The sequence below is a fragment of the Amphiura filiformis genome, chromosome 6, assembly GCF_039555335.1.
Source record: "Amphiura filiformis chromosome 6, Afil_fr2py, whole genome shotgun sequence".
Taxonomy (NCBI): domain Eukaryota; kingdom Metazoa; phylum Echinodermata; class Ophiuroidea; order Amphilepidida; family Amphiuridae; genus Amphiura; species Amphiura filiformis.
Genome location: NC_092633.1, coordinates 3,969,057 through 3,989,395, shown reverse-complemented (window position 1 = coordinate 3,989,395; position 20,339 = coordinate 3,969,057). Strand labels below are relative to the sequence as shown.

The window sequence follows — 20,339 nt, the reverse complement described above, 5'->3', positions numbered from 1 at the left end:
ATTTATATCAACATTAACGGAAAAGATATTTACAAGTACCGAGCACCATCTTACATACAAGCTTTCATTTTCAATATCGTGCAGATTTTCAAATTTGATCACAACCTAATTAAATGTTTTGCAAGAAACATATTGTTTAAAAAGAACGAAAAGGATTTCACCTAACAAAATATGAAGTCCATTGACAGTTAACCACTAGTGCGCATTGTGTTGAATGATCTTTCTTTCAAACTTGGAATGAAGTGAGTTTACGCATGCGTTATGTAATCGCTCATGTCAACTGATTCCAATAAAATAGCGTATAAGATGCACAATGAGATGGGCTACACGATGATTTTTAGTTTTTTGGATTCTGATGTCTATTTCTCGACTTACGTCCAAATTTATTCGCCTGGTATTTTTTTTCTGGGACACCCTGTATTTTCTGGAATAGCCCATTGCATGAACGGTTGCGTTCGTAGGGAATTTTAATAAAATAACACAAAAGTAACCAACTGATACACGTATATACACTACTCAAAAAAATAAGGGTCCAACATTTTTCAAAAACAGCATTTCAAGTATCTGATTAATGTAATAGACAAGTTATATTTCCAGTATTTCATTTCATGTCAAATTAACATTATTTTGACAATGTTATAGAACATTTTATAACCGTTACATAAACCCAACAAATGTTTTTGACAACCTTTGCAGCTTTGTGCACCCATATTAAAACGTTACGAAAAGGTTGTGTTTGGTGCGGACCCAACTGTCAAAATCAAACAAATAACATGCTATGCATTTTCTATCCTTTTTGACGTTACATCGTTCTTTAAGTTTTAAAGCAAACATAAAACATATACACCAAAACTAGCATTATGTTACACGTTTCTTTATTTTAGATACCACCATTCTTATACCTTCGTGAAAAGCTTGTCCAATCAAGTAAAGAGAATGAACGATTCCAGAACTACCGCTACAAACGTCAAAGTACTACAGGCGGAGCTATAGGACAATACACCGGCAACGGACGATTCGACGGCTATATCATGGAGCTTTTGCAGAATATCCGGTCCGTAATTAGAGGCGTTGACTTTGAGTACCAGGTGGAACTTGTAGCTGATGGTAAATACGGAGCTGGATCGGGGTATAGCAAGATCTGGAATGGAATGGTTGGGGAAGTTGTGAGAGGGGTAGGTGAACAAATGCTATAATCATGACAGCTTGACACGTTTCATCTCAATACTGTAGTGTGCTTAACTTCTCCACACATTAAAATCCAAGTAAAACAAAGGTACTTATATGTGATTTCCTCTCAAATTTCCCCTTCTTGTAGCTTGTGGATGTAAAAAAAGAAGTGACGGGAACCAGAAAGGGCGGTTCCATGCATACAAGGAGTAAAATTGCAAGGTTGTCCCACTGACCCTCTGCCAAAATTAACATGCTAAAAGAAGAATGCACTGGTAGTTTTGAGTCGGGGTTATCCCGGACCCGAGTCCGCACGGCACTGGAACTGCGGAACATCCTAACTAGTAGGGTTCATGGTATGTTTACTAGTATAATATGCCACGTATTTCCTGAGATCGTTGAAGTAAAATATAAGTGGTATTAATCTACTCAACTTATCTTGTGTGGCGATTATCCCGATCACGGTATCCGAATTCCCAGAACTTCAATAGTTCTTTGGGCCTATTCAAGTTTCCGGATTTCTATCTTTATTAAATCTTTATATTTTTTTATTCTCTTTCATTCGTATTCATTTTACTTTTGTGGATTGTACCGCAACTGGTCACAACTAACCAATCACACGATTTTGCCGTTTTAACGAAAATCAAAACACCTCTGTGTTTTGGTTTTCTCATCAGCTCAAAAAGGTTTTCACACTCAACCCATCAGTCGAGCATTTGAATCAAAATTGGGACTTAACAATAGAGAAAACACAACAAGAAAGTTGACAAAAACCAACCCTCATTGCTATGACGGTTATGCAGAGCCCAAAACTTGAAAGGTCCATTGAAAATAGTTTCGCAATTTCAAACAACGAGATTGAATAATAGAATTTTTTCGCTCGTATCTGTACTTTTTACAGAAAGCTGATGTTGCTGCAGGTCCTCTCACCGTTACAGGCTCTCGTAAGGGTGTGGTAGATTTCACGCTCCCCTTCATGACTACTGGAGTTCAGGCGTTGGTGCTCAACACTCAATACATACATCAAGATCCATTCCGTGTTATTTACCCGTTTACTATCGAAGTCTGGTGTCTCAGTGCATTTGTTTACTTTTTAGTTGCACTTATGATATGGGCCGCCAATCGATATGACCCATATGAGTGGAAACAGGCGACTAAGGATGGGAGAGCTACGGAAGAACACGCAAAGGATTTCACGTTTTCCAACTCTTTGTGGTTCTGCGCTTCGACCCTTTTCCTTCAAAGTAGTGACAAGTCTCCGCGCTCAAATGCTGGCCGATGCATTGCCGCCTTCTGGTATCTCTACGTATTATTCATGGTCTTTCTGTACATCGTCAATGTTCAGTTTTATGTAACATCGCAGACGAGGTTAAATTACATCAAGGACATAGCTGATCTCAAAGCAGAAAAAACTATCAAATATGGCACCACATTCAAAGGTAGTGACACGTACCACGTGCTCAAGAAAACCGCATCTTTAAAAAGCTTGTGGCATAAGATGAACAATGACCATAAAAGCCCATATGTCAAGAACCTCCAAGAAGGCGTGGAGAAAGTGAGAAAATCAAATGGGCACTTTACCCTTCTCGGCCCAAGTCCAATATTGCGCTATATCGCCAGTCAGAAACCATGTGATGTTCAAGTCGCTGGGGCATACCTCTATCGTGGCCAGTACGCATTTGCAGTAGCCAAAGGTTCTCCATTGGCAGATAGTATTTCAGGTGCTTTGGAAGCTTTGCGTCAAGGTGGTGTCCTTGAAGATATGGAACGAGATTGGTGGGATTTGGATGACCGTTGGAACAGATGCAGAAATCTTACTAAATTCGAACGAGATGGCGCGTACTCGCTGTTCGTCAACGACCTCAACGGCATCTACTACTTACTGGCAATAGGAATTGTTTCCTCAATTCTGATATTCGTTGGGGAAATAGTTCACTATAAATGTTGCGGCGGCAATGAGAATTATTCTTCAAAAATGCAAAAGAAGAAGAAACGAAGTAACGATGATTTCTTCAAACCAAGAGTTAGCGATGGGTTCGACAGCGGTACCAAAACCTCCGATGTTGGAGGAGCAGACGGCGGCAGTGGTCCGAACATGTGGATCTAAATGTATTTCCTAAAACCAGCACCAACATTTCTCTCAGTATGGCGTGGTTTGGTTGGGTTTTTTTTGCGTGGGGGTTTGTGTGTGTGTTTTATTTTGTTTTGTTTCTTCGTTGTTTTTTTGTTTTGTTTTTTGATATTTTTTTTTGTGGTTTTTTTTAGAGATTTTGATCAATAGATTTCAACTTTGTTTTCCGTGCACGCATAAATGAAACACGGGAACTAACAAATTCGGTCTCATAACCAAACACTTTATGTTCACCTTATTTGTGCACTTATCAGTTTTTGTTTTTACACACTTTTTGTCCAGCTTATTTTGACAATTTTTTGCTTTTTGTCGGATGGTTCACCTTTTGAAAACGTTGTTTCTAATGAGATATTATTTTGAAGTTAGTCTGAGATATTTTAAAATATCCTTCGTACTTTTCCAATATGCCAATTAGCTTATACAATTACTTGTAGAAATGTTTTGAATTGTAATAATTATTTACTACATGATATATTGTTTGCAAATGCAATAATTTTATTGTTAGTACTAGGTACTATAGAGATTAGGCGCAAATGTCCACTCGTGAGGAGTGTTACATCAAGCACAAGTTTCAAAAGCCCCTATAAATCAAGATTCATTTCCATACGTTATGACATACTCCTACTATGACCCATTTTTAAGAAATAGTGCGATTTAGAGAAAATATCATTTATTAGGCACAAATATTTTAAGTTGTTTACTTCAAGGTGGAGCGTGTACGCATAGTGACAGCGCGTAACGCGGAAATATTGCACGCGTAACCAAGCGTAATGCTGTGCGTAGAATGTGTTACGGCGCTTGACCGATTATTGATATAAAATTGGATCGGTTGAGCCCATATTTATTGGTCGAGCTATGAGTTTTAAAATATTGGACGAGACGTAGTCGAGTCCAATATTTTACAACTCATAGCGAGACCAATAAATATTGGGCGTAAAACATCCAATTTTATCATTATTATGTTTTGGATCCAATATTATCACAACTTGGATCCATCAAAACATAATAATGCAGAATAATGGGCTCTCACGTGACGTGTTTTAACAAATCACAGTGCGCGACTTTGAATAATGGGTCGTAAGAGTAATAGAAAATATATGCACACCCCTTATAGAGGAGTTAGGATTTCTGGACTTTTTGTCCAGTCGTGATTGTTGGAAATATAGACTTTCACAGTGACCAGGGTTTTTTGAACATGATGAGAGGGGTACTTATTTCTTGTGATGTGTTTATGATAGTGATTGAAGCTCTGGACATAATGCATAAGGCATAATGGTAACACAAGGATGCAACACGTCAATACAATACAATGTCAATCAATACAATAGTTTTGTAAAACATTAATTCGGACGCCCTTGATTTCCATTTCGTGCACAAACTTAATTATAACTCATTTTACATGAATTGTCGTATCCCAACAACGCAAGAATAACGCTAATTTCATTAATTTTCATACAGATTTAAGCTATGAAGATTGTAAGTAACGCTTTGATATTTTTTCCATAGAAGCCTGCAGTAAAATAAGGGAAACACCTTTTTTTAGAATTTTTTTTTAAAATCTGATTTCGAAACCCCTTTTTATTTCTTATTTGTTATGAGCACATTATATGAAAATACAATATATTCAAATATTAAGAAATTCTATTACGTTTGGGTCCCCTTAAGGGATCTGATATTAACGTTTATCGACGTTTTCACGTATTTTTTTGTGGGAGCTGAGAGTACACCAGACATATCGAATTGCATTCTGAATACGAGGAATGTCCTTCTGATATCAAACAATTTAGATTTTTTTGAAATTCGCGATGTAATACAAATTTTATGGGAAGTTATTAAAAGTTTTTTATTGTTTGATATTTAACAGTCATCGAAGTAAACTTTATACATCTAATGATATATACTTAAAGTGTATGTAGCTGGGATGAAAAGCCGACGATCAATTGAAAATTTGGACCTTTCATTTTAAAGATATACGTTTTTTCCCAAAAGGACCTCAATTTTGTTGGTGTTTTGAGGAAAAAAATACGAAAGGTCAAAATTTTCAATTGATCGCCGGCTTTTCATCCCAGCTACATACACTTTAAGTAAATATCATTAGATTTATAAATTTTACTTCGAGGACTGTTAAATATCAAAAACATCAATTTTTTAATCATTTGCCATAAAATATGTATTTTTGCGAATTTCAAAAAATCAAAATTATTTGATATCAGAATGACATTCTTCGTATTTTGAATGCAATTCGATATGTCTGATGTGCTCTCATGTCCCACAAAAAAAAAATACAGCCTTAATGTTCATACCCCACCCCTTAAGACAGAACTTGATTTTTTATTCTTATGTGATATCATAACAACTCATTCATAAGACTATGGAACGCTGTGATAACTTACCATGTAATGATCATGCAGGTTGTTACATATTTCTAAATTTCTTGATATTGTACGAAGTTTGCCCTATTTTGGTTCTTCTAAATGTGATAACTGCATATCTAGCTGGCAATAATGTCAGATTAAGCTATGTGAATGTTTCAGATTTCAGATTAAAGTGGTATACTACACTCCTTGATAAATTTGTGACTATTTTGCATTTTTCTCAAAACATAATAACACACTGGTAACAAAAGTTATGTATATTATAGGGGCAAGGAATCCAGTTCCTACACTGGAATTGCAGTGACTCAAGACAAGCGGTACGTTATTTATGACAAGAAAAGAGGTACGGCTAGAATGTACCTCATTTCTTAACATTTCTAAAATTTCAGTGAAGTAATTGGATTCATTGCCCCTATGATATACATAACTTATGTTACCAGTGTGTAGTTATTTTTTGAGAAAAATGTAAAATTAGTCACAAAATTTATCAGGGGTGTAGTACCACCTTAAGGTTTTAAGATTGTGTACAACTGTACATATTATTAATTATCAAGGCCTGTGTAAGCAAGAGACGGTAAACAGATCCAAAATGACTTGTCTTTTGTTAGAGACCAATTATGTAATTATCTTTCAGTACTTACAAAACAATATGTTTGGTACAAAACAATATTGCTTGATGCAAAACAATTATGCTTAGTACTATGTGTTCATTAACTTTGCCGTCTTGTTCTATACTTCGTAATTTTTTATTCTTAGTCAGTGGCTGTGGCTTAGCTTGTTATCGCTGAATTTCATTGGTTTCTGAATGCCGTATATCACATGGTAGACGGCAGCAACCGCGTAATCGCGGAAGAAGCGCGAGTATGTAGCGCGTTCTAAAGTAATACGCGCAACTAAAACAGTCAACAAGTTTCGTTTCGGAAAAAATGGAGTTTTCATGACGTTAAATAAATTTTTGGTAAATAATACAGTGTTTAGTTATTAAAATGATATAATATTTATATCGTAGTCAAACTGTAGAGGATAGTAAAACAAAATATCCTTTCGTATATAGGAAAAACAGTAAACTATAATTGCTTTTTGTGAACTTTTTTCTTATATTCTATCATGTTTTTGTTGTATATTTATTTTGCTATGTTGTTTTGAGCGCTGTGATCACTTGTAATGGCGCTATATAAAAGCCTATTATATGTGTGTATGTATAATCTCTAAATGCAATTTCGAGGTTCAATATCACTGTTCTTTCCATGTGTATTTTCATCATACTATTGCAACAATATTGCAAGTAAAAAATCAATAAAATTATTTAGAAACTATCATGCTTGTTTTTTTTTGTACTACATGTACTACAGTATTGGTAAACCGTACGGTAAACCATGTTGATGATTAGAACATTCTGTTAATTTTCTGTCAAACAAAGGAAAGCTAATTGGATATAATTTTGTTTTGTTAATATGAACTGTCTTGAATGTGAATCTGAAGTTCAGGACTTCATAATGTAAGTATATAGTATCTCCTTTTGTCTTTGCTTGCAGGAAATTTGCCACATTTTGCTATCACTTACCCGTAAACACCCAAATAACACAATTGCTTTGTATACATGCATATGAGTGCATGTATATTACCATGTATTGTACCAAACTCAAGAAACTTGTAGTTCTTAAAATATGCATGATTTTATAGTAAGTGTAATCGCTATCAATCAGTTTTATAATCTTTATTATAAAGCCTGCTGCTAAATGGCACAGTCGATCTTTTTCAAATTACCAGAATTTATACTTGCCATTTCCAAGACCTTTTTTATAACATGCAAACTTTGTGGATCGATGTGGCAGTCTTATCCATAATCACTGCAAAATGATAGTACATGTATTATAACAATTTAAATACATCATATTTTGTACATAACCATTGTGCCGTTTCAGTAAACAACGAAACACCTTTTGAACTATAAATGTACTTGTATCGATAACATGTTCTACATTACTCATTAGCTAATATTCACCGACTAAACTCTTGTTAATATTCGCCAGCGAAGTGGTTACATAACTCCTTGGTAACTGGATCACGCACCTTTTGGAATTGGTACATTAGTACATGCCATAGACTTTGTGTTGCGATCATGTCGATCGCTGTGCAGAACTCAAAAGCGTCATCCAGTTGACATAGTGATAATCGGATTACACGTAACACTTCGCTGGCGAATAACACTTTGCACGTATTGTAAAACATTGAAGCATACACCCGTGAGTTGCCACATCCGATGGCGAACCCGGGTGGCGAACATTTCCTTCACAGCATTTATCATGTTTATGTCTATTACTCATACTCCTGCACGGCTGTATGTACACCAGGCACAAAAAGAAACTCGTCAGTTATATTCATCCTTGCTGTTCAATAACTTGATAATTTTGGATTATTCTGAAATATACATTTTGTTAATTGGACTTTTCTTTCTCATTTGACACCCTGTTCGTGAACATTGAGCAAGAATTGACCAAGATATGCGCCTACAAACTCTCAAACCCCAAAATGAAAAGTTGCAATTTTAACAATTCAATTGTGCCTGTTACATTGTGTGCTTTATTGATTGGCCCGTGGTGCTTGTGTGCAATACAACGACGCGTTCCCATTGAAAATCGTTGAAAATGCAACTTTTGATTTTGGGGTTTGAGGCTTTGGAGGCGCATATCTTGGTCAATTCTTGTTCGTTTTTCACGAACAGGGTGTCAAATGAGAAAGCAAAAGTCCAATTAACAAAATGTATACTTCAAAATAATCCAAAATTATCACGTTATTGAACAGCAAGGATGAATATAACTGACGAGTTTCTTTTTATGCCTGGTGTATATGCCTATGTAATAAGTAATCATGAAGCAAAAATGCATGTTCTTTCCATTCATAACCTCAAAAACATACGCGATGCATGAGACCCAATCAAACCTATTAATAAAAACACGAATATTAAATACTTGGTCGCAATGTGCAACTTTTACTTTTTATTTCACATGTTTCAGCTCCATTATGCAAATGCGCATAATGTTGTACAGCCAATCAAAACAGGATCCTCATTGCGTCCCCTTTTTCTCCTATTCCTGAAAATTTGATCAAATATATTTTGGTATGTAAAGAAACCTTTAATCGTAAGCTTTAATAAACCAAAATAATTATTTCAATCGGTTTACAACTTTTAAAGAAACTGTACCAGTTTTTCACTCTGCATGTCCACGGATAGCAAACAGAGTAGTTGTGTTGGGTCATGATTTGGAGTGAGTGACCTGCAAGATCACCAGACACTGTCCACCTGATTTCTTCCTTTGAGGCATAATCCAAAGCGACGTCTATGAGCGAGCACCACCAGCTAGCCTCCATGATCTTCCCAAATGCAATATATTGCTGCATTCGCAAGTATTCGGTACACAACGATGGTACGCAACGTAATTTATGCAATGAGGACCAGGGCTGAAACCTGTATTCGCCAAGGAAGCAACCAGGACAGGGCAGAGCAACACAGTAATCTCACTTCAGGAGAACCAAAGACAAACCAAACAGTCCTTTTCATGGCTACCTTAAAGTACCTTTTATCCCAAAAAGAATAATGACCTATGTTGTAAGTAACTAAGAAAAAAGCAAACATCAAAGTAAGAAAGTAAGCAACAAAATAAAACAAAAAGGCATAACAAAGAAAAGTAATTGCAAGTATAGCAAAAGAACTCCCATCCCGCACCCACAAATTGATGGGTACATTTCTTTAAAAGAGCATATCTTCAAAAGTTGTTTTGCGGTTTATTAAAACTAACGATTCAAAGTTTCTTTACATATCAAAATATATCACCTTTTCTGAAATAGGAGAAAAAGAGGGCGTATCGAGGGTTCTGTGTTGTTATTTTGTTTTTTGGGACACCCTGTATATTGCAATTTTGACGTAGCCTATTTACAAAATCATGATTAATTATACTCATTATTTCAGCTTGCACTTACAATCCTCTCCAGAGCGACGAATCTGATGTGAAAATCTCAATATACACCAAGAAATGTTGACTTTAATATAATGTTATTTTTAGTAGATATTTGTATTTTGTTTGGAGTTCAACATGCTCAGTGGCCATGCTTTTATTCAAAGATCCCAAGAAATTTAACTCTTTTCGAAGGGATTCATCATAAAGAATGTTGTGATATTTTATTTCTTTTGTTGCAATGCAATAACTTTATGTAACCAGCTATTTACTTACTACTTCAAGTCTATAGGTTGAAGGAGCACAAACAAATATCAGCAGTGGCGTAGCTGCCGGGGGGGGCAGAGGGGGCAATTGCCCCCCTGGCAAAATTTGCCTATTTGGGCCCCCGCCCCCTAGTGCAAGGAAAAAAAGAGGAAAAATGAGGGAGAAAGAGGAAGAGAGAGGGGAGAAGAGGGGCAGAGAGATGGAGAATCCATACGATATGCAATACCATACGATTATTATCAATAAGCCTGGCAAAATTGTCTATTTGGGCCACTGCCCCTCCCCCAAGTGCAGGGAAATTTGGTGGATTTGGGCCCCGCCCCATACATGCTTGCCCCCCCCTGGAAAAATCCCAGCTACGCCGCTGAACATCAGAGTTCCCATTTGGAGTCCTTTTCGCTTACACGCATCGATGAGGCATTTGGTCTCAGTTCAGCTCCTCACTCTTCCCATTTCAGAAGATATCCTATAACTCTGTATACTAAAGATAAGCCTACATGCTAAGAACAATTGTGGTCCATTTTGAAATAATCATGTTTGGTAATAATGTGTGCCCTTTTGTAATGGTATGTCAGCATAGTAGCGTTCCGCGGGATACATGCTTTGTTTTTATTCAAATGGAAGGAAAGTCGCATCGTGCCAAATAAGGTATCAAACAAAATCCCGGTATCAAAATACGAAGAACAAATTTCTCGATCTTTCGAGAACTTTGAGTGCGCAGTATATAGTTCTCATGGAATCGTCAGTCATGGAGATATTTTATATACTTCATTGGGAGAAATACGGCGACTGCTTTTAATGAGGTCTTAGTTATACGAGGGCACGTACCTTGGCTATGTGCGTCTATACATCTGGATTCTACAAAGTGTTTTCTCTAGCTGAAACCATGTAGGTTATTTTGATTACATCTTATAATATCTCTCTCTGGTCCCCTACGTTTGCACTGAGTGGTTGGGTCTGTGGTATGTGGTGTAATTATATTGAAACCAATCCTTGTACCCGGTCCCTGTATCCCCTCTACTTAACGCACCCTGTTTCTCGAATTCTGTTTCTCAACATTCTTCTTAACCTTAATGTAACACTTCAATTACGCTATCTATTTTTGCTTTACAGTCATACATTCTCCATTCTGGAAACGTACTTGGAATGAACATGTTACTAATACCCCCATAATATTAATAATGATAATAACCATCAATTTTGCATACATAACCCATGTTTGTCGTGCTGTGTATGTGTTATAACGTGTTTGTTTTCTTATTCATGTTTGTTTGTACTGCCATGTCTATACTGTAGATTTGTTCACTTCCTAATTTCTTGATTTAATATTGTGATGTTGGGCTCAAAAGGAACTCATTATTTTAATTTAAATATCAAGATTGGACTCAACAAAGCATCTCTTACAATATTTTGTAAAAGTAAAACTAATACCAGTGGGCTTCACCAGCACCCCAACTCCCGTATCGTCCATCCTATCTCCCGGGTATAAAGGTAGAATGTCACTAATTTTCTCGCTAAAATATCCGGAGTCATTTTATACGGCCGATTCATACACAATATTCGAAGTCGATTATTCGATACATCGAGTTACCTTATTCATATTGTTTCAAGTCATTTTTATATTCTAACGAGTGGTTGCCGACCAAAAATGATTCAAGTGCATTTGGAGGGAAATCTGACTAAATTACGCATAATTCAAAGTAAACATATCAAAAATAGTAAGTAAACCCCCTTAAATAATGGCCATTATTCAAAAAGGGGCTATTGTATTACAAATCTGTAAAATGTATACATCTGGATTCTACAAAGTGTTTTCTCTAGCTGAAACCATGTAGGTTATTTTGATTACATCTTATAATATCTCTCTCTGGTCCCCTACGTTTGCACTGAGTGGTTGGGTCTGTGGTATGTGGTGTAATTATATTGAAACCAATCCTTGTACCCGGTCCCTGTATCCCCTCTACTTAACGCACCCTGTTTCTCGAATTCTGTTTCTCAACATTCTTCTTAACCTTAATGTAACACTTCAATTACGCTATCTATTTTTGCTTTACAGTCATACATTCTCCATTCTGGAAACGTACTTGGAATGAACATGTTACTAATACCCCCATATAATATTAATGATAATAACCATCAATTTTGCATACATAACCCATGTTTGTCGTGCTGTGTATGTGTTATAACGTGTTTGTTTTCTTATTCATGTTTGTTTGTACTGCCATGTCTATACTGTAGATTTGTTCACTTCCTAATTTCTTGATTTAATATTGTGATGTTGGGCTCAAAAGGAACTCATTATTTTAATTTAAATATCAAGATTGGACTCAACAAAGCATCTCTTACAATATTTTGTAAAAGTAAAACTAATACCAGTGGGCTTCACCAGCACCCCAACTCCCGTATCGTCCATCCTATCTCCCGGGTATAAAGGTAGAATGTCACTAATTTTCTCGCTAAAATATCCGGAGTCATTTTATACGGCCGATTCATACACAATATTCGAAGTCGATTATTCGATACATCGAGTTACCTTATTCATATTGTTTCAAGTCATTTTTATATTCTAACGAGTGGTTGCCGACCAAAAATGATTCAAGTGCATTTGGAGGGAAATCTGACTAAATTACGCATAATTCAAAGTAAACATATCAAAAATAGTAAGTAAACCCCCTTAAATAATGGCCATTATTCAAAAAGGGGCTATTGTATTACAAATCTGTAAAATGTGTTGGAAGCAGAATTTATTTCTGCGCATTTTGACAGCTCATTTGATACGATAGCCCAGAAAACAATAAATCACCGGTCAATTTAATGTAGTGAGGTCCAGATTTGAAAGTTGCACTTACATACAAATTTTTACAATACAAAAACACTCGGATATCATTACACAGATTTCCTTCCATTACACTGAATGCAAAATCAATAGAATTTACTGCAACTTTCAAATCTTGGGATACATTGATTTAAATGTACGCTGTAACGTCAATATTTAGTCAATTGCTACAAATGAGGTGTCAAAATGTGCAGAAATAAATTCTGCTTCCAACGCATTTACAGATTTGTAATACAATCACCCGTTTTTGAATAATGGTCATTATTTAAGGGGGTTTAGTTACTTTTTTTGATATGTTTATATACGCTCGACTACTAAATGAATAAAGGATCAGACTTATATGTTAGTATTTTTAGAGGAAATAATACGCATGTTTTCAGAACGTTTTTTAAACTTTCAAACATTATAAGCAGATCATAGCAACGCTTTAAGTTAATTTCTCGGGTCAATTAGGATGAAAAAACACTATTGACAAAAGATTTACTGCGAAATATTTCGCCAACATTTGAAAGGGAACGTTTTGTAAACGTTTAAATATATATAACATTAGTTGCAAGTGTTTGTGGTAACATCTGAAAATATTTTAGGCCAGTATATTCCAGCAGTTCAAAACTTAATCTTAAAATACTGGAAATTAAATTTACATATCTGATTGATGGTAGTGACGTAAAATACAATTTTATTTCCAGTATTTGATTTGATTCCAATTAACATTTTAAAATGTTCTTAGAACGTTTTATAAACGTTATATAACCGTACAAAAATGGTTGTGTTCGGTGCCGCCCCACCAACCAAAGTCTTTTTAAAATTGAGAAAATGACAGGCTATGCTATATGTATTTTCAGAGATCCGCAAAATCTGTGGTATTTTCCATCCTTGTTGGAACCGTGTGCTCTTTTGTTCGGTGTAAAAACAATTTGAAACCGTAATACAGAGTGAGTAAAAAAAGGGGCAATAGGGCAAAGAATCCATTTTTATATTAAACTTGCTAGGTTTAAAACATTATATTAACGAAGTACTCATTAGTAGATTTTTTGTGAAAAATTGAGTAATTAGCATTTACCATTTTGTTTTTATGAGACATGTAACAGCGATATCCAATTTGAATGCTTGTCCATCTAAATTTTGAATGTCAGCACATTCTATGAAAGGTAGATTTGGAACAATTGCCATTTCTTAACCTCATTTGCACTGAAGTAGAATGGAGCACCCAAAGTGTATTGCCACTGGTCTTGTTTAAGTACGTACGTACATGTTCATTCTCTATAAAAGAAACAAACAAATTTGTGAGCAGGTTTTTCAAATGTCGAAAGGAAATGCGTGCAAATTGAGGTGGAGTGAATTACAAAATATCCAGTAAATTGGACATATAAGAGTAGAAAAACTGGAGTTGGAGTCGAGAGAAGTATGAAGGAGTTAGTAATAATATAAGGAAGTTTGTTTGAACCGAAAAAAAGGAATTGAAAGAGCGCAAAATATCAACATAAGTTTAAGTCAGTTTCAAATCTGGAAGTCTTTATTGTGCAATATGTGCTCTCAAAATACATACACGGTGCCTCGTGGACAAAAAAATTGGATATCGCAGTAAAAAATATAGGGCTCCCAAATGGGAAAGTTCAACTTGGTTCTCACTTAAATATCGATTCTTTCCCCTTTGCACCTTTTTGACTCACCCTGTACAAATGGAAATTGTTTGTCGCTTAAATCCACCAAAATTAGCATGTATGTTACACGTTTTCTTTGTTTTAGGTACCACCATTCTTATTCCTTCGTGAAAAGCTTGCCCAATCGAGCAACGACGATGAACGATTCCACAATTACCGCTACAAACGTCAATCCGGCGGAGCTATCGGCCAATACACTGGCAATGGCCGATACGAAGGTTATATCATGGAGCTTATGGAACGTATCCGATCGGTAATAAGAGGCATAGACTTTGAGTACCAGGTGGAACTTGTACCTGATGGTAAATACGGAGCTGGATCGTCGTATAGCAAGATCTGGAATGGAATGGTTGGGGAAGTTGTGAGAGGGGTAAGTGACAAATCGTATAATTATGACATATTATGGTACTTTTTATAACCATAGAGGAGTGCGTACTAGTTGGGACACGCATGTTAATTTCGCATTTCACATTCTTATTGTGTCACTGGGATGATGTTGCATCAACAGATCAAGGAAATGCGTTATCCAACTATTACCATGATTACCCCGGACTATTACGCACTCCCGAGCTCTCATACCCCGGTAATTTTGGCATGTTTGGTAACGCCGCTTATTATTCCGCCAAATGATGTGAAAAGGTGATTATAAAATGAGCAACATGTAAATTTATGTAGGGGGGTGTGTGGGGGTGGGGTGTGTGTGTGTCTGGCTCTATGTATCGGCAGAAAATATTCCCAAAATTTTAGTTAACAGAGCAGGACCATAATGTCATATTATGGTGGATTGCACCACAACCATGACAACGGCCCATAACTAACCACTCACACGAATGTATTTGCCACCCTTTTACGGCAATCAAAAAACTTCTGCCTTTTGGTTTCTCAGCAGCTCAAAAGGGTTTTCACACCTCCAACCCAATTGAACATATCAATCAAATTTTGGACGTAACGATGGGGAGACCAAAGTCATTGTTTTGTACTAAAAAGTCCATCAAGTATTATAAGTAGGTTCGCAATTTCAAACAACGAGTTTGTACATTGAGTAAATATGATTGACATTTTTTTCTCTGTTCGTGTTCATTTTTTACAGACAGCTGATATCGCTGCAGGTCCTCTCACCGTTACAGGCTCTCGTAAGGGTGTGGTAGATTTCACGCTCCCCTTCATGAGTACTGGAATGCAGTCGTTGGTGCTCAATACTCAATACGTCCATCAAGATCCATTCCGTGTTATTTACCCGTTTACTATCGAAGTCTGGTTTCTCAGTGCATTTGTTTTCTTTTTAGTTGCACTTATGATATGGGCCGCCAATCGATATGACCCATATGAGTGGAAAAAAGCGACTGAGGATGGGAGAGCCACGGGAGAACACACAAAGGATTTCACGTTTTCCAATTCTTTGTGGTTCTGCGCTTCGACCCTTTTCCTTCAAAGTAGCGAAAAGTCTCCGCGCTCAAATGCTGGCCGATGCATTGCCGCCTTCTGGTATCTCTACGTATTGTTCATGGTCTTTCTGTACATTGTCAATGTTCAGTTTTTTGTGACATCGCAGACAAGGTTAAATTACATCAAGGACGTAGCTGATCTCAAAGCAGAAAAAACAATCAAATATGGCGCCACAGCCAAAGGTAGTGATACGTACCACGTGCTCAAGAAAACCTCATCTTTAAAAAGCTTGTGGCACAAGATGAACAACGACCATACAAGCCCGTATGTAAAGAACCTCCACGAAGGCGTGGAGAAAGTGAGAAAATCTAATGGGTACTTTACCCTTCTCGGCCCAAGTCCAATATTGCGCTATGTCGCCAGTCAGAAACCATGTGATGTTGAAGTCACCGGTGGATACCTCTGGCGTGGCCAGTACGCATTTGCAGTAGCTAAAGGTTCTCCATTGGGAGATCACATTTCAAGTGCTTTGGAAGCTTTGCGAGATAATGGCGTTCTCGAAGATCTGGAGCGAGATTGGTGGGATTTGGATGACCGTTGGAACAGATGTTCTAATCTTACAGCATTCGAACGAGATGGCGCGTTCTCGCTCTTCGTCAATGATCTCAACGGTGTCTACTACTTACTAGCAATAGGAGTTGTTTCCTCAATTATGTTATTCGTTGTGGAATTAGTTTACTATAAATGTCGCGGCGGCGGCAATGCGAATAATTCTCGAAAAGTGTCAAAAAATAAGAAAGAAAAGAGGCGAGACAACGATGGTTTTTTCAAACCAAGAGCCAACGATGGATTCGGCAGCGGCACCCAAACCTCCAACGTTGGAGGAGCAGGCGGTGGCGATGGTCCAAACATGTGGATCTAGATAAATTTTCTAAAAAAATGTCTGCCAGTCTGCATTTTTGGAAGTATACATTTAACCAGTAGAAAATCCAAATACGATTTTAACGAACTTTTTGTTCTTGTTAGTTTGACACTTTTCAGTTTTCACTTTTGGTTTTTAGACACTTTTGGTTCATATTTGTGACACGATCTGGTCCATGGCGGCCAAAGGCGGCAAATTTGAAATTGAGATAAAGGCAAAAATATGGGGTCAAAAAAAATTAAATACATAAGAAAATAGACATCACAAAACTTCATAACTTTAGAATCAAGTGTGATAGACCTTTGGTGTTTTCACTATATGATAGCTTTTAAAATTATTGAATAAGGAATTAATTATAGTAACTGAATTTTCAAAAATGCCTCCTTTGGCCCCCATGGACCAGATCATGTCACATTTTGACATCTTTCTTTTACAGTTGTGTTTTTTGTTAAACGGCTAGTCTCGGATATTTTCATATCCTTCATGACCTTTGCAATCTTCCAATTTGGTTATCCACCATGTCCACTGTAGCGGGGCACTGTAGACTTTCTTTGATGTACTCGTACCAACAGCTTTGGATATAATATACTTGCATGTAAATGCGGTCAAAACTAAATTTAATTTCATACGTTAGCAAAAGTGATATTTTAACGTTTGTGAGCAATCTTGGTTTCTCGTTGTGGTTGCAATTGGTCATATTTCTTATCATAATAACTCATTTTCTTTTAACAATTATGATAATATTGTGGCATAATTGAAGCAATTTTAACATTTTACATCATTACATCACCTTTGACCTATGCTGATGACCATACATAGGGCATGGGAATTTGGATACGGGTATTTTGCATTCCTATATATGGTCCTGTTTTTTAACCTGGGGCACATTTGTGTTACATAGGTGTTTTAGGCAAATTCTGGGAAATACTCCAAATGTAAGAGGACTTCCCAAAATTTGATGTAGCATCATTTCCTTAGCATTTTGACACCTGTTTTAACAAAATTGGATGAAAAATGCGTTTGTACAGGCCAAAAAACGATTTTTGAGGGGGGGGTCCGGAAATTCCTAATGTGTTAAGATATGATCATTTCAATAGCTATCAAGTCCAATTTTATGGCCTACTCTATAGATTTGGGGTCAAGGAATCCATTCCCACTGTCAGAATTATGATCCATCACTCCTTTCTTGAGAAACGTTGTATTTTCACCCCCTCCTCCTCCTCCTCCACATCCTCCTCCTCCACATCTTCCACCCCTGACTAATTATGCTTAACGAACTGTAGCAATTAGCAGAAGTAAAATTATTTTTATTTTTCTACTGTGATTTAAAGCTTAATAACTAGCCATTAAAATAAGACCAATTTCAAGTTTGTCTTACAAAGCATTGTAATGATACATGCATACAAAGACCCATCGTGGGTTGCAAATGTAACAAATCCACCTTTTATTGGTGCCCAGGTTAAAAACATGACCATATATATTATGTATCTAAATTAGTTATGTCCAGCTTTTAACCACAATGTTTAGCACTCAGTTAATACCAGGAGTTGCAACCTGTCTAGTATACTTTAGAGGTCATGCTACCCAAACGAGAGTGGCGTGTAGATTTTCATGTTCCTGCAACAACTTGAAGGAAGATACGTGGACACTCCACCCCCTCCACACACTTTCCATAACCTTTGCATTACGCATGTTTCCGAGGACCTAAAACATGACGCTAAAAGTCCTCTGTTTGCCCGGTCTGTTTGTCGGTATTGTAATGCCACGATTCACGAACGTCCTCACAAGGTAAACTCATACAGGACGTTAAATAGAGAGGTATATAATCCCATGCATCATGTTTACGATGTTTTCAGATGAGCAACGTGTTTCATGAGACCCATATCATGCGCAAGTCTCAGAAGCAATAGCAATGTACACCCCCAAATGCCACCCACACGACCCACGTGCTTGTAAAAAAAGATTTCTGTATATATTCCTGTTTTCGTTTTAGTTCGTTTTTTTCTGAGCTTAGATGTAACTCCAGCCGTATAATCTTATATTCATAAAAGTATTTTATATTTAATCATCGAATTTAGTTTCAACGTAGGCCATGCATGCGCTGTACGTCATTTGGCGTTTCAGTAAAAGTGCAAGTTGTAGCAATAAAATTATAATTTTGTCACTGGCTCTCACTGATTCTTAAAGTTGTACATTTGCTTCTTCAGAATATGTTTATTGATAGTGGCGTATCAGCCATTTTTGACAAAATGAGATAAGATCAGTTTCATAATCTATGTATAAAGCTCTATATTCTGACAAACTTTCAAGACATGCATGTCATTAATTAATTAAGTATTATCACTAATTTGGTTTGGCGTATCTCACTCCATGGAATTATTGTGTACTACATAACATTCCCCTTGTTTTGGACGACATAGTGGCGTATCAGTGACATACATGTACGCCACTATGTCGTAAATATGTGACATACACCACTTTTTTGGTATATCGCGGCTATATTTGGTATATGACAACAATGTATTTTATAAATTAAATGTAACTTAACTTATATTTTAATATCCATTCAAGAAAAGGGGACATTTTAATCGATACAATGTATGACAAACGGTTAAAAGTTGCAAAAACTTCAGATGCAGTTATCTCAAAATGGCCATTTTCGTGATACGCCACTAAGTCTTGCAAGCGACGATATTTATCTGCCAATATCTTGATTGCAGGTTTTAGGATTTTGTACATAATGTCAGTTATTTAACAGAAAGAGAATAAAAACAGATTCATAATGACATGTCTTTTGTTAGAGGTCATGTAGTATAGGATCCACAACTTTGAAAGTTCCCCTATAACGCCTTTTGAAATAAACTTGATAAAATATATTTTACAATACATGTAAAAATGTAAGAAGGTAGCCTTAATTGTTGAATACATCTGGACCAATTTATAGCATCACACATTATTGCGTTCAATCATAATGGGTCATTATTATGTAAAAAAGTCCGTTTTAAAAGTTACATCTGAGTATTGTGTATTTTTAAAATGTTCACTCCAATGGACTCGGTGCAACTTTTAAAACGGCCTCTTTTTATGGACCATTGTGACCGAACGCAATGATATGTAATGCGATCAAGCAAAATCAGTCGGAACTCGGAAATATTAAATTTTCAGTTTCTTACAGGATAGTAAAAAGCATTTACAAAACTGCATTTTGCAGAAAACCCCATTAAAACTGAACAACCAGTTCCAAAGATATGGGCAATTAAAGAGTTCCCAAAACAACAGGAAACAAAAGAAAATATTACCTTTGTTTGGTTATATCTCAAAATCAATATTTCCGAGTTCCGACTGAATTTGCTTGATCGCATCACATATGTGACGCTATAAACTGATCAGATGTATAAAACAAATGCGGCTACACGTGCCTTTTTAATTTGACATTTCTACATTTCGTAAAAATATTTCTACATTTCGTATGAGCAAGGTTTTTAAGTCAAGTCAACACATACATAAATGACAGCCAGTGAAAAAATTTCACTGACTATCCAGGATTTGAACCTGGGACCTTAGAAACTTTATTTCTCCGTCTACATTTCGTATGTTTTCTATATACTTAAAAGTTGTGGATCCTACAATAC

At 36.4% G+C, this 20,339-nt stretch overlaps 1 protein-coding gene across 4 annotated transcripts in view; it reads left to right on the top strand.

Moving 5' to 3' along the window:
* LOC140154848 (glutamate receptor 1-like) overlaps positions 1 to 20,339 on the top strand; it is a 100,934-nt gene that overhangs the window by 71,035 nt on the left and 9,560 nt on the right. The window contains exons 9-10 of one of the 4 annotated variants that reach the window (XM_072177492.1): positions 14,485 to 14,769; positions 15,490 to 17,223. The exons of 1 other annotated variant lie outside the window; for it this stretch is intronic. In XM_072177492.1, the coding sequence (XP_072033593.1) occupies positions 14,485 to 14,769; positions 15,490 to 16,707 (1,503 nt within the window). In that variant the 3' untranslated portion in view covers positions 16,708 to 17,223. Of the gene's footprint in view, positions 1 to 884; positions 1,176 to 2,071; positions 3,370 to 14,484; positions 14,770 to 15,489; positions 17,224 to 20,339 lie in introns of those variants that run through there. 2 more of the 4 variants (XM_072177494.1, XM_072177493.1) reach the window with 2 other exon arrangements.